General features: G+C 39.9%; 2 protein-coding genes across 2 annotated transcripts in view; one reads left to right on the forward strand and one right to left on the reverse strand.

Moving 5' to 3' along the window:
- Window positions 1–15,387, reverse strand: part of asb4 (ankyrin repeat and SOCS box containing 4) — a 191,631-nt gene that overhangs the window by 141,201 nt on the left and 35,043 nt on the right. The window lies entirely within an intron of this gene.
- Window positions 1–15,387, forward strand: part of LOC114663374 (serum paraoxonase/arylesterase 2-like) — a 107,364-nt gene that overhangs the window by 77,645 nt on the left and 14,332 nt on the right. Inside the window, exons 5-6 of the mRNA XM_028817065.2 lie at window positions 12,187–12,319; window positions 14,129–14,329. Of these exons, the coding sequence (XP_028672898.1) occupies window positions 12,187–12,319; window positions 14,129–14,329 (334 nt within the window). The remainder of the gene's footprint in view (window positions 1–12,186; window positions 12,320–14,128; window positions 14,330–15,387) is intronic.

Here is a 15,387-nt window from a genome sequence, read left to right on the forward strand (position 1 = left end):
ACATGGCCTAGTAATTTATTCTGTATCAATGGTTCTATGCATGAAGAAAAAGAAATGTAATGTTTCTACAATATCTACCCTTAAGTTTCCACCTGTGTTCTTGTAGCATTTTTGCAATCAGGCAAATGATAGTCCCTTCTACTTATCATAACTTCTGTATTATACCCTAGAATGATAAACAGTATATGCAGTTTCCCAACTCTCCATAATCTGACAATTGGTGTTTACTCTGCTTGCTGCAGTATCTTTTCACATGACTTCTCAGTAGAGGTGTTTCGTTCAATTCATGTTAACAATTTCCCAACAATAGTAATAGTTTATTGTGATATCTGAAAACTTCATTCTTTCATGTGACCTTCAACTCCTATTATATGGGGAGGTCCACATTTTACAATAAAAGATGGGCATAGTTATTATTGTTCTTATAAGTGCAGGAGATGACATGCTATTGCTACACAAGAAACATTTAATCATGCACATACAATCAAGTGTCAGTGTGATTCATTGTAAGTAAGTAAGTAAGTGAACTTTATTGTCATTCATACCATACAACAGTACAACAATGGATGCATAGCTGAACAAAATTGCGTTTCTCCAGGCTCAATGTGGAGACATAAAAGACAAGTGCATGCAAGACAACATACAGACATTACAAACATTTCACTTCTTACACAGAAAGTAGGTAAGACAGCGTAATACAGCACAAGGCAGCACAGTACAAACAATAAAAACAAAAGATACATATAAATGTAAGCCAGTCAGTGGGTGAAATATAATATGAAAGAAAATATTGCACATCGTTTCACAGTGATTGTGATATTGCACTATATAGATACAATATTTATACATAATATATACAATATAGACAATGTAATATTGTATGATATTACAGTACAATATAATGTAAACTTAAGACCTATTTGTGGTAATAAAGTGCACAGTAAGTAAGAGAGCAAAAGGACAAAGGTTATTTAACAGAATTTGGTATTCTGATGGCCTGAGGGAAGAAGCTCCTGTTAAATCTGGTCGTTCTGCAGTGCGTACTGCGGTAACGTTTTCCAGAGAGCAGAAGTTCAAACAGCCATTGTGCCGGGTGTGTGGGATCTTTTATGATCTTAATGGATCTGCTCTGGCAACGTGAGTAGTGTACTTCTTGAACAGATGGGAGTGAGGACCCGATGATTTTCTCAGCTCCTCACCACTCTTCGAAGTATTTTCTGTTCAGTGATAGTGCAACTACCATACCAAACTGAGATGGTGCTGGTCAATATACTTTCTATAGTGCCTCTGTAGAAAGTTGTGAGGACAGGAGAGGGAAGGTTTGTTCTTTTCAGCCTTCGGAGAAAATGAAGTCACTGTTGTGCCCTCTTGACAAGAGAAGTGGTATTTGTGGTCCATGTCAGGTCATCTGCAATGTGCACTCCCAGAAACTTGGTGCTTCTTACCGACTCCACACTGTTTCCATGGATTGTAAGTGGCCAGTGTGGCATGTGCTTTCTCCTGAAGTCAACGATGATCTCTTTTGTTTTGTTGACATTCAGTCCCAGGTTGTTTTTTCCACACCAGGCAATGAGTTGATTGACTTCCTCACTGTATGCGGAGTCATTGTCATTACTGATGAGGCCCACTACTGTTGTGTCGTCTGCGAATTTTATGATGTGATTCGAGTTGTAATTGGCACAGCAGTCGTGAGTCAACAAGGTGAACAGTAGGGGGCTTAGAACACAGCCCTGGGGAACCCTAGTGTTCATGATGGTAGTCTCAGAGGTGTTTTTTCCAAGACGTACTGTCTGGGATCTGTCTGTGAGGAAGTCTAATAACCAGTTACACAGGGGGGTGCTGATGCCTAGTGGCTCCAGTTTCTTTACCAGGTGTTGTGGGATGACAGTATTGAAAGCTGAGCTGAAGTCAATAAGAAAGCATCCTCACATGACTGTTCTTATTTTCCAGATGAGCCAGTGTCAGATGGAGTGCAGTTGCTATGGCATCATCAGTGAAGAGATTTGGGCGGTATGCAAATTGAAGTTGATCAAATGTAGCAGGCAGTCTGGATGCGATGTGATTTTTGATCAGCCCTTCGAAGCACTTCATCATGATTGGTGTGAGTGCTATAGGGCGATAGTCATTCAGTGATGATGTTGGTGATTTCTTTGGCAGTGGAATAATGGTAGTGGCTTTGAAGCACTGAGGAACAATGGCTTGTCTTAGGGAGATGTAGATGTCTGTGAGAACAACTGTAAGTTGGTCAGCACAGTCTCTGAGTACACACCCTGGTATGTTGTCGGGACCTGCAGCTTTCCGTGGGTTGACTCTGCGCAGGGCTCTCTGAACATCACTGTGGTCGAGACAGAGTATTTCATCATCCATAGTGAGAGGGGCATTTATCGCTGTTGTGTTATTTTCCTGAAACCGGCTAAAATATATGTTAAGTGTGTTGAGGAAGTCTGTGTTATCATCACAGGGTGGCGGGGAGGGTTTATAGTCCGTAATAGTCTGGATGCCTTGCCACAGGTGCTTGGGATCTTTTGAGTCAGTGAAGTGACTCTGGATTTTATGCCCTTAAGCACGTTTTGCTGCTGTCACGCCTCGGTTCAAGTTAGCTCTAGTGGATCTGAGAGCATCTCTGTCTCCGGATTTGAAGGCCGTATTACGTGCTCTCAGAAGGGCATGCACCTCCCTGGTAAACCGCGGTTTCTGGTTGGCACGTGTGGTGATGCTCCTGATCACTGCCACATCCTCCACACACTTGGATATAAATCCTGTCACAGACCCTGCATACTCCTCCAGGTTGATGTGCTGGTTAATCATGGTAGCCTCTCTAAACACATTCCAGTCTGTGGATTCAAAACAATCCTGCAGTGCTGAAAGTGCTCCCTCTGGCCAGTCGAGTTTCCAAGGTGGGGGTGGGGAGTTGCCTTGAATGCTTGTTTGATGTTTGTGTAAACCCGATCCAACATGTTTACTCCCTGGGTTGCAAAAGTCAACATGTAAATTCCCTCGGCAGGTAGAATGGTCGGCATTTAAGTGTTCAAAACTCTATATCCTCAGAGCAGTGGCTCGAGACAAGTTCAACGTTTGTGCACCAGTTGTTGTTTGTGTACAGCACCTCCCTGAGATTTTCCACTGAGAGCATGAATCCTATCTGCTCAAAAGTTTGTTAGCCCGTCCAGACTAATCACGCTATCGGAAACAGCGGAGTTCAGCCATGTCTCTGTAAAAATGAGTGCACAACAGTCTCTTACCTTGCATTTTGTGGTTAAATCCAGTCTTAGGTAGTCCATTTTGTTCTCTAGCGAGCGGACATTTGACAGCAGAATAGATGGAAGCACTGGTCTGTGTGGATTAGCCTTTAGTCTAGCAACGATACCTGCCCGAGTGCCTTGCTTGTGTGGTCTTCCACACCGCTTGCGTCGCTTCCCCGGGTGGCCTGTGATGGTAGGTGGTTCCTCTGCTGTGCAAGCCTCTGAGTCTTGCTGCCATAGTATTCCCAGTCTGAGTAGAGTTTGGAGATCTAAAGCCAGCAAATCGCTCAATAATGTACTGGATTGATCAGATGCATGAAGTTTGAGTAAAGTGGATCGATTGTTGGTAATTTTCATGAAAGAACAGAACGGAGAAGACATTACATTTAACGAAAAATGCATATTGCTAGCGGGAGCCAGAGTAGCTGCTGCCACAAAGGGCGATTGCATAAACTGTATCCTGCAACTGACTGTGTCCACAGTTACAGCAGCATGTTGTGCATAAGAATAGATCAGTCTTCACATGACACATTGTACATTTTTACTCATAGGGAAATAACTGAAACTTTAAGCTGTCAAAAAAGGAATAAATTGTAATATTTTGCAGAACCAAAAATTTCAAAGTAATACTTTAATACCCTCAAAGAAAACGTTCAGAGGGGAAATCTGTTCTGATGTCAAGCAGTTCACATTTGTAATAGTAAAGTAGGCAAAAATGGAATTCTTTTAATTTAGGTGGTAAACTGCTAGCATAACACAGAGATTATTTTGAATACGGTTAGACAAAATATCAGACTTATGAAGACAGTAGTAGTGCAGTGGTGTAGGCAGAAAAAAAAGACAGACCGTATGGTGTTTAAAAGGTCAAACACAAAAAGTTAGTGTTGGTTTTTTGTTAGGGTACACTAATACTTTGTGCTGCCAGAGGTAAAAACAGTTAACACCACTGATAAGCACTCATCCATATAAACTGGAGAATTACCTTTTATATATTTTATGAACGGAATAATATAATAATATAATTGTCAGTATGCAATTCATGATTATTTAGAAATTGCCTTTATCAAAGGCAATTTATAAAAATATTACCATGCATTACATTTTCGTGTTTAGTACTTACACCAGAGCTGCAGTGATTATATTTGCCCTTTAGGTTGTAACTTTAATTTAATTAAACATGTCATGCTTTTGAGTGCATCCTGTCCTGGCCAGCCACATTTTGTACTCATGCGAGGTTTAAATTTAACTCTTTTAGGGCTAATTTTTTTTTTCTTTTCTCCCAGGGCTGAATATTTTTCCAGAAAATAACTTTTTTAAAAAAAGAACACAAAACAATTGTTTAACAAATCAAATCAACAAAAAATATTTATTTTTGACAAATATAACTGTTTTGCAATCTGTATGAGCCTGCATACTATATAATTTAACATATTATCATTGCACATACTGTACATGCTACAAGGCAAAGTCCTGCAAAGTATGATATCGCTCAAAGCAGCCAATTGCATGCATTGCCACGTTGCACTGCTTACAATACGTGTTGCACTGGTGCCTCTTTTTGAGTAGTCTATTGCTGCACACAACACAGTCAGGCTTATACTTTTTATCCTCATATGTGGCAGGAAAGTGGCGCTCAGTCAGCCTGTCTGGCACTGCTCTTTGTGCTGGCCTTCCTCGCTTTGCAAAAGGCACTCCCGACATATTCTTCCAGCAAGCTGTCAACCACCTTCTTGCGGAAATCTGCCGCAGTCATAGTGCTGTCACTGTTTGCTTGCTTGAATAATAGAAATCCGTTTGTGAGTGCAATCTCACGCAGGCGATGGTACACAGTGTGGTACCACTTGGTGGACTTATGGCCGTAAGCATATGTCCCCAGCATCTGATCCAGTCGATCTACTCCAGCCATTTTACAATTATACTCTTCAAGCGCAACAGGCTTGTCCAGCTTCCTACCTGCTGGGTTTCCCTTTGAACGAATTGTTTTTTCACATAAATTGTTAGTGTGAACTGTACTAAGGCAAGTGACCCGTTTGACATCATGCCATGCCAATGCCACCAAGTTATCCGCCCGCATGAAAACAGGATTGTCCCCTCTTTTCAACTTCAGCCTGTCTGGCTTCAGCTGTAAAGGCATGTGTCTCCTATTCACCCTGACTGTGCCACAAGCTCCAATTCCCCTGCTCTGTAGCTCCATGAACAACTCTGTGGAGATGTATAGAAATTGTCCATGTACACAACATGTCCCAAATGTTCATACCCCTGAAGCAGCTCCAGCACAACCTGAGTTGTCAAAGGACAGTTCTCTCTCTGAAAAGAATGTTTTCCTGTGTAAGTAATTACTTTCAGGCAGAAGCCAGTGTTTGCTTCTGCCAGTACAAAGTCCTTTATGCCATACTTGGTGGGCTTGTCTGGCGCATATTGTCTGAAAAAAAGCCGTCCCTTATATTTTACCATGGATTCATCCACAGACAAATCACGGCCAGGCTGATAAAATTGTTTATATGTAGGCTCCACAATGTCAAGCAGGGGCTGAACTTTGTACATCGGATTATAGCCTGGCTCACCCCTTGGAATTTGCTCCTTGTTATCACAAAAGTGAATGAAGCTTTGCAGCAGCACGTACCAATCACGCGGCATAACCTGTCCAAAGCCACCCGGTGACAAAGCACGTTTGGACCAATGCTCCCTGAAATTATATCGCCAGTCCAGTCCCATCTCAATCTGCAATGCCACAAAGCCCTTCACCTCGTCTTTTGTTGTGGGTTTCCACTTTGAAAAACGAGACCGCGGAGCGAGCGCATCCCGCGATTCAAAAAATTGTTCAGCATACCTGTTTGTCTCGTCAGATATCAGCTGAAAAACTGCCTCAGGAAAAAACAGTTTGAAATAGTCCAGCGGCTTGTAATCCGTTGTGTCCAGCAGCAAGCTGTGCCTTCTTGTAAAGTCAGTTAGCCAAATCGGCTCCCATGGATCAATTTCTGGGTATTCCTCCCATGCGAACCTTGCTGTAGGTGTACTGGCAGCGCGAATGCACTCGGCTGCCAGCTGAGCAGCTGGGGCGGCATCGGCTGGTCTCCGATCGGCTGATGCCGGCTCCTCAATCTCTTCATCGCTGTCTATGAAATCCGACTCTGAGAAATCAGAGTCGGGCTCCGCGATTATGCGCAAAATGTCTTCTGCCGAGTATTTTCTTTTCTCGACTCGCTTCGCTCCCTCGTGAGATGTTGATGCCATCTTGTCTTTGTTAGTGTTTGTTTACATTTCGCAACTCACGCACACTTAAGGATCATTTGCTGAGTCAACAAGTCTAGCATTCCTCCAAGCACAGAGGGAATGCCTGTGACGCGACAGTGTGTTTTGTCGCCATTAACAGCTGATTGTCGCCCTCTATCCCTGGATGTCGACTTTTGTCGACATGCGCCCTCAACCCCTCCTGTCGACAAAAGTCGACATCCGCCCTAAAAGAGTTAATCTGAGTTGCAAGGTATCAACCTTCTCCTGAGCAATCTTGATGTGCTATATTGCACATTTATTGCAGTGCTATACTTTACCAAGATAGTCTCAAACATTAAATATGATACATTCCAAATTATTAAAGTACAACTCCCATAAGCAGTATGACCAAGTAGTGGCAGAAATTTATTTGAAACTCATTGTTTTGGTTTTATAGATTACAATGTTAGGTCAGATCAGGAAGCATGCACTGGTACAGCGCGTTGCCGCACTCACCACATGATGAAACAGCTTGGGATTCTGGTTGGCAACCCTCCAGACAATTGTGTGGTCCAGTCCCACCCCCTGGAAATGACCATCTATCTGCTGCAGCCAGGTGTTAAGTTGGCGTCCCCCTGGCCTGGTCCTCCCGCTCAGGTCCTCCACAATGAGGATCCTGTGAGCCGGATCACCCTGTGGAATTGTGCCATATAGCTATAGTGCTGTAATGGACACTCCCTCACAATGCAGGTAGTGTGCCTCATTTGGGATTCTGTGAGCAACTGCTCGTTTGACACAAAGTCAAACCAACAGTACCCAAGGATTCTCCAAAGAGACACAGTACCAAAGGAGTACAGTCTTCATCTTAGGTCACTGGATAGCATCCATGTCTCACAACCAGCAAGACAGGAAGTACCAGAACTCTAAAGACTTGGACCTTCTTCCTTTTTCAAAGAGATCGGGAGTGCCACACACTCCTTTCCAGCGATCTTGACTCCCCCCTCCCCCCCATGCTCTCTCAGTCCGTCAACTGACTTTATAGGAAGAGTCACAAAAGACATGAAATTCTCTGCCGAGGTAGGTAAACCTCTTGACGAGGTCAACATTCTCTCCACAGACAGTACTACTGATGGCTGTTTCCAAGAGATCATTAAAGGCCTTGGTCTTGGTTTTTATCCAGGCCACTTGTATGCCCAGACACCCTGACTCCTCACTTAGTCTCTCGATAGCCCTGATCAGAGCCTCTATTGACTCGGCGAAGATCACAGCATTGTCGGCACAGTCAAGATCAGTGAATCTTTCTTCACCAACAGATGCCCCACAGCTGCCGGACCACATGACCCTGTAAGTACTGAACAGAGTAAGGGCAAGAACAAACCCATGACGAACCCCAGAATCAAATGGGGAAAAAACACAGGATTTCTGCCTCCACTCTGCACAGCTCTCACAGTACCAGTGTACATGTCTGCCATGACATCCAGCAACTTTGGGAGGATCTCATGAAGTCTCAGTATGTTCCACAGGGAAGATTGATCAACTGAGTCAAATACTATTTGTTAGTTTAAACAGTGGTATAATCAACAAAAGGAAGTTGATCGAGTGACAGTGTGTCGGAGAAACTTGAAAGCTCAAGTTCACAAAGTCGCACAGTGCCCGAAATAAAAAAGAAATCACGTATCAAAGTCGCCGTGAAAAGGCAAGTCGTAGCCCACCGTCTGAGTGTCCTATGAAAGCACACAGTGGGGAAAAAAAGCACGAAATGTCAACTTTAATCTCGAAATTTCCACTTTAATCACGTAGTTTATTTTGCCATTAAAGTAGAATATCATAAACTTCATCTTAAAATCATTTAATTTACTAGTTTCTCAAACCCCATTGTAACTAAAGTAGGACGTTAAATGCTTTGTTCTGTATTTGATCTTCTTTGTGCTCTGTGTGTGAATCACTACCTGCTTCTTAAGCGGGCTTTCTTTTTCTCTGACAGGACACATAGTCCATTACATTTGTGATATTACAGCTCTCTGAATAATTAAAATACTGAGATGTATACGTGATATCTTTTTCATGATGATAGGAATGAAAGCATGTTATTAAACATGGGAATACGGTGGCGCAGTGCTTGTTCATATCTCACGCAAGAGGCTTGCTGTGCCACACACGACCTTCAATGAAATAATTTATCACAGCAGTACTGTCTCTTTCAAACGTACTAACCTCCAATTCCTGTCCTTACTTTTCTTTCTCCAAATACCCAATCGCCACACAATCAGCTCTGTAACAGACGTGAAGGCCATTTGTAAGCTTAGAACGCCGATTCTTCAAAACTTTTAAGGAACATTGAAATATCTTCGTAGTACATGTTTAATTATTCTATCCGTCTATCTTTCCAGTGTCGCGTCAGCGCAAGAATACAACGCAATGCAGGAACAATCCCTGAACTAGCTAGTGCTGCGGCACCGTGTCCTCACATGTTTAATTATTAACAATACAGATTATTTAAATGAAGTTAAAGTTTTATCTGTATAATATAATCAACATATTTTGCTGCATTTCATCTTAAAAATGAATACCGTCATCATATGTAAATACGCGCTTTATAAAGTGGTGCAGGTTGTGCAATATTATAACTGTAGTGCAAGTTTACAGTGGGGCAATTGTACTTATAAGTAAACAGTTCTACAAGGTGCACTTGATGGACTGATTGAGTGCGTTCAGAGTTCTTGGGATGTAACTTTTTCTAAACCGCGAAGTCCGTACTGGGAAGTCTCTAAAGCGTTTTGCCGTGGCTGAGGCAGCGTGTGCTTCATGCTGTGTACCGATAATTCTCTTTCCGATCAGCTGCTGCTGTGATTCCCTACTCAGATACAGTGATATAAATACTCCGAGTGGTGCAGTGAGAGTAATATGGAAAAAGATGATCTGCTGTGGCAACCCTTAACGGTAGCAGCTGAAAGAAGAAGATGATGCAGTGACAGTTACAACGCTAAAGCAGTTATGGTATTTGGAATACTATGGCTATTCCCTGGACCATTATATTGCTGCAGGTTAATTACAATCAGATGCATTACACTAATAAACAATATGCAGTTAGTTTCAGTGTATTTATAAAGCCGCATCAGGAATGTGGATCTAAGAAAGAAAGCATGATCACACAGGAACAGTAGCACTGCTTTGACGCTGGGTGCGGCCAGTCTGCAAAACCGAGCGGAGAAATCGCGTACGCCAAGGTATGAGGTACCGTGGAAATGTGCGTGGCTTTACGCCAAGTTTAGGTTTTATACATCGCGATTTGAGCGTGGAAACGTTCGTACGCAACATTTCTGTGCGTATGCACTGTTTATACATGAGGCCCAAGGATATCCAGGGTGCTCTGTAAGATGAAACACTCCTTCAGGGACCACCAGCAGCAGCAACACCAATACAACCCTCCGAAACCTTCAGGGACTTGTCACGGAAGGTCTCCCACATCACATTAGGATCAGCAGTTGCACCTGTCTGCAAGTTCCTCAGACTGACTCCGTACAAACTCAGCCTGATGTTGGAGTGTAGCTTTATTCTCATAGTAGGTGGTAGCCTACTGGACCTAAGCTGGATCTTCAGAGCAGGAACAAGTCTGTGGTCAGCATTCACAAACTGGGCACTTCTGTAGTCCCTGAAACTTTGTAGGAGCCTGTAGCATCTGACCACGAGGATGTGATCGATCACCTTCACTGCACCACCAATATATGAATATCAAGTTCAATGATGCAGCTGAGGGCACTGGAACATGGATCCGGTGATCTGTAGCCCCTGACCTTTTGCAAAGTCAAGGAACATGGCACCACTTTCACCATTGGACCTGTTGGGACCGACACAATCGTCGTAGCCAGCCCTGTCAGTGCCAGTGGTCGCATTGAAGTCACCCATGATCAGAGGAGAGTCACCTCGTGGGCACTTATGAACCACCAAGCGAAGTTGTGAATAAAATGTCTCTCCACCGAGACATCACTCGCCACGGAAGGAGCATACACTGAGACAACAGACAAGACACCAAGAGAATGCCTTAACTTGAGTTCTGGCCAGTCCCAGGTCTGTGCACCTCAGAGAGTACCGCCAGTGAAATGCAAAGTTTACAAAGCTCCTCCAACAGCAGAGGAAGATGATCATCATGCCAGAGAGAAAAGACGTTCCACTTTCTTACCTGTGTGAGCTGCCTCAAATTGGAACCCGAATGCTACTGTGCAGCGGGCAATGCCTCAGCACCACACCAGTTCTGATACCCAAGAGGTGCCTGACCCCATTGACTGACAATTTTGACTCCTCTGGGATGAGGCTCCAGAGGGCTTTTCCCAATCCCCTTCATAATGTGAGTAGCCTTCCTAAGGGTGGCTGCAGCAGAGCTACTTATGCGGAGAGCAGAAAGAAGTCCTGTCTGAATTTTTGGAGTTGTGTGAAGTTTTTACAATGGCTGGAGTACTAATCCTGCCACCAACCCCCAAGATTTCCCTGCAAGTCGGAGAACCGTTTGCAGGGCCAGATGCAGTTTAACATCATACCCAAAACTTGTTCATTACAATGAATGAGGTACAAATGAGTCAGCCATGCTACATCTTAGTCAAATGAAACTCAACATCTCCTCAACATGCCCATCTATGTAATTTGCTTTGAGAGTGATTTTGCTGCTCTGTTGTTTACAATACTATATTTTGTTTTAACCATTGTTTTTTGTCTTAGCTTTATAATACAACAAATGCCCTATTTCTTATTTTCCCTTTAATGTTTTTGTTGAACAGACATTTAGGAAGAAAATAGCAGTGAGTGGTTTGCTTCTAGGTTTTGGTATTATCCTTAAATTATACCAGATTCTTTGTAATTTGTTAAAGCCTGTGGTAGTGCATCTTTTTTTTTTTTTTAAGGTTCTGGTTTCCTGTAAGATCATGTGCATATTATGTAAAGTAGTACATGATGTGTAGCCTTTACTCCAACATAAAGCTGTAATGCAAAATCACTCTCTGGAACACTAATCCTGTCTGTAAAGAGCAGAGTTCTTATCCAGTTTTTGTGGAGTAAGTTGTGATAGTCAGAGGAAACTGGAACTAACAAAAAAAAAAAAGTCCATGTATGCTAGACATAATATACATCAACAAGTAAACTATTAATTCACATTGCTTTAATCAGTTATAAAATAAATTGCATCTGTCATGCATGTGAATGAACTCTCTTTATGCTGCAGCAAGTTACGAAATGCATTTGGAGATCTTCCTTTTTTTCTGCTTACCTTCAAATGTCTGAGATGAGTTAATGATTCTACATGTCTGGATTAGTCTAATTACTTTACCCTGAATCACATGAATTTAAGTGATCTCATTAGGACCAAATTCTGCTGGAAAGATTTAATACTGGACAGAGGCAAGCCTACTGTTCCCTAAACTCTGTTGTTTTATCAGTTGCTTTCAATTTAACAGATTTTCTTCTGTATTTAAAAACATTATAATCATAGCAAAAGTATTTAGTATTACTTATTTTAAAGAGAAAAAGCATATAGTGCATTGTGAACATTATTTTTTTTTTTTTGTCAAATAATGACTTCGTATGAATTCATGTTACTAAATTTGCATTTGATTAACATTCAATTCTAAATTTGAATAAAGGTACTATTTTGAAATACTGAGTTATCCATTACACTAGACATTCTGAGTACTACTTTCCAGTTGCTTGTTTTCCCTTATGCTGTTTATTTTTTAATTTTCAGATGACACTGTGTACGTGTTTGTTGTCAATCATCTTCACCCTCAATTTACAAGTCAGATTGAACTATTCAAATTCCTTGAAGAGGACAACACTCTAATTCACCTGAAAACTATAAAGCATGAATTGCTGCTTAAGTATGTTCTTGTCATATATAATGTGTGTATGTTAGTGTGTGTGTGTGTGTGTGTGTGTGTGTGTATATATATATATATATATATATATATATATATATATATATATATATATATATATATGTGTGTGTGTATATATATGTGTGTGTGTATATATATACAATATATACAAAAACCGCATCATATTTAACTTTCCAACTCATGTATGCACTTGTCCTTGTAAGGCATTTTGTCCTATGAACTACTAAACTAGGTCTAAGATGGACCATCATTTTTATTCAGTTTGGAAAAAAAACTGTAGTTGAAGCTACTAATTACAATATTTAATTGTCAGGCATTATGTAGTAATGCAAGTTTGTTCATTACTTCTAGTACAACCCTCATATTAGTTAAAAAAGGACAGTCAATTTTGTTTTAATGTCATTCAGATGGTTTACATAATTCTCAAAACATTTTTTTTATTATTCATATGTGAATATATAGTATACAGTACTTGTTAATTAGTAAAATAAATGAGAATGAACCCAACAATTTTTGAGCTAATTCTAAATGAAACAGATTATCTTTACATGAAAGCAATGCTACTTTTGAAAAATCACATTAGTGCAGAGTCCTAATATTATTTGCATAACATACTTATAAAACAAAGAGGAACAGTGGACATGATTAATGATTAAATTCAAAGTAGCTTTATTCCAAATTGGGAGATATTACTAAAACATAGTTTGAGTAATAAATGTAGAGTGCTGACCTGGTAAATTCAAGATTGAGATTAAAGTCTGTGAAAGTTACAAATTAGTGTTTATAGAAGTTTGTGCTTTTATACTATATTCTTTTGCTCAAGCTTATATTACAAAAATTGTACAGAAGAACAATTTAGTACATTTTCTTGTAAATTGACAACATTAACATCTTTGTAATTGTGAAGACATTTTTAATTATTCTAGAAAAGCCAATATTTTGAATAGTTTTGTATAGTACTGTACATTCAAAACCTACTGTACAGTAAAATATTTTGTGGAGGAGATGAGGTAAATTACTAATATATGGTGAGCAACCATAAGAAAATGTGATATGTAAAACATTGCTGAATGACTGCTCGATATACACGGAGCATACGAATTTCCTCTGATTAGCCAGTGTAAACCCCCCTTTTTCCCTGAATTGTCCATGGTCCTGGGCATCTTTTGGGATGAGACTCAATCTTTTCACATAACCTGACACCACCTCCAATAATTTTGAATATTTGAAGGCAATATTATTTATGAGTCCCGTGCTCACATTGGAACAAAGTGTGGATTTTTTTTTTTGTTTTTTTTGTTGTTGTTTCTTTCCTTTAACAGTAATAAAGCAAGCAGTAGAGAATTGCCTTTGTTCTTTCCAAAGGCATTCGACTATTTTTTCCTAAAGTAAGCACTTTCCAGCTGTTGCATTATTTTTACTATTGTATTTGCAAATACATTAACAAAATTTCAGTTAAAAATAGTTGCATCAGGAGAAAATTCTGAAGGTCCACTGGAGATGCTGCTAGCTCCAGAATTCTAAATTTGCAGTTTCCTTTTATGCAGCACTGCTTACTGCAGCTCTGTATTTGTATTCTCTTTCATTAAATTGTTATGAAATTAAAAGAATGAAAATACATATCCCCCAGTCTTTAATGTGGCAACTTTAAAACGATACTTTTTTTTCTATATTTAATGTAAAGTGTTTGGTAGTTGTTTTGTCAGTTTGTGCTTTACTGATGAATGTATACATTTTTCCTATCTTGCAATATCTAATTCTAAATTTTCCATTTTGTTCATTTGATTGCAGTGTGAATGATATAGTAGCAATTGGACCAGAGACTTTCTATGCTTCTAGTGATCACTACTTTACAGATTCAATTTTACGTATTTTTGAAAAAATTTTTGGTTTGGCATGGTGTAAAATTATCTACTACAGTCCAGGAGAAGTGATAAATGCTGCATCAGACTTTGGGGGTGCAAATGGAATTAACATCTCTCCTGATGGAAGGTATGTTTATTTTGTTTTTAAAAAAAGTAATTCCACTTTTGATTATTGTTTGATGATTCACAATAATCAAATGTCTCCCGAAGTTAATCTAGGAGTTGCAGTATTGACATGTATTCTTGTAGATGCTTTGTTCAATTGTTTTGATTAATAATAATACATTTTATTTATATAGTAACTTTCCCACACTCAAAACCAAAGTGTATTCCTGCATTATCCAAGATGCAACAAACAATGTTTTACCTGTTTCTTAATGGTGAATTAGCATAAACCGAAGCATTTTTAACATGTTTTGTTTAGTATCATTACGATTATAATATACTGTATGTAGTTATAATAGTCTGTTGAGAAAACAGCATGTTAATGGGCCCATGCTGACATGTGCCTAATAAGGGAATATGTACAGTATGTGTTATCAGTCTTGGTCATTAAGGTGAAGGCCTTTCTGGAAACCTCTCAGAGGATACTTGAAAAATTTTTTTCTTTTGTAAAATGTTGTAGCTTTTTTCATCCAAGCCATATAAAAAAATAAAATCTCTAAAAAAAATATGTAACTTACAAAAGGTATTCCTTTATACTGTAAAATGTAACAACCAGTTCAGATAAGTCTGGGTTAACAAGGGAAACAGTCTTGATATTGTTTACAAAACAAATAACCCTGTGAGTGAACATTTAAAATTAATCCTGATGCCCACAAACTGGATAAGTGCATTAGAAAATGCGTGGAAGGATGTTTTCCTGTATTGTATCTTAGTAATCCCCTCCCATACAAGTATATGTGTTGTGTTTTTGGGGGGGGGGGGGGTAATTCAGCAGATTGTTAGTTTACACATTCGATTCACATTTGAAATAAGAACATACCAAGAATTTCTTATTGGTGGGATGCTTTTTAAAAATCTTATTCCCAGTACAGTTGTTAGAAGAATGCCTGCATGGTGTAAGGAAAAAAACATAAATAAAAAGAAGCTGTATCATTGACCAATGAGCATTGAGAAAGGAGGTACATACTTTCTAAGACTGTTTTAGTGCCCATACCTTTTATGATATTGATGCCTTCATAG

This window comes from Erpetoichthys calabaricus, chromosome 13 (assembly GCF_900747795.2).
Source record: "Erpetoichthys calabaricus chromosome 13, fErpCal1.3, whole genome shotgun sequence".
Lineage (NCBI taxonomy): Eukaryota > Metazoa > Chordata > Cladistia > Polypteriformes > Polypteridae > Erpetoichthys > Erpetoichthys calabaricus.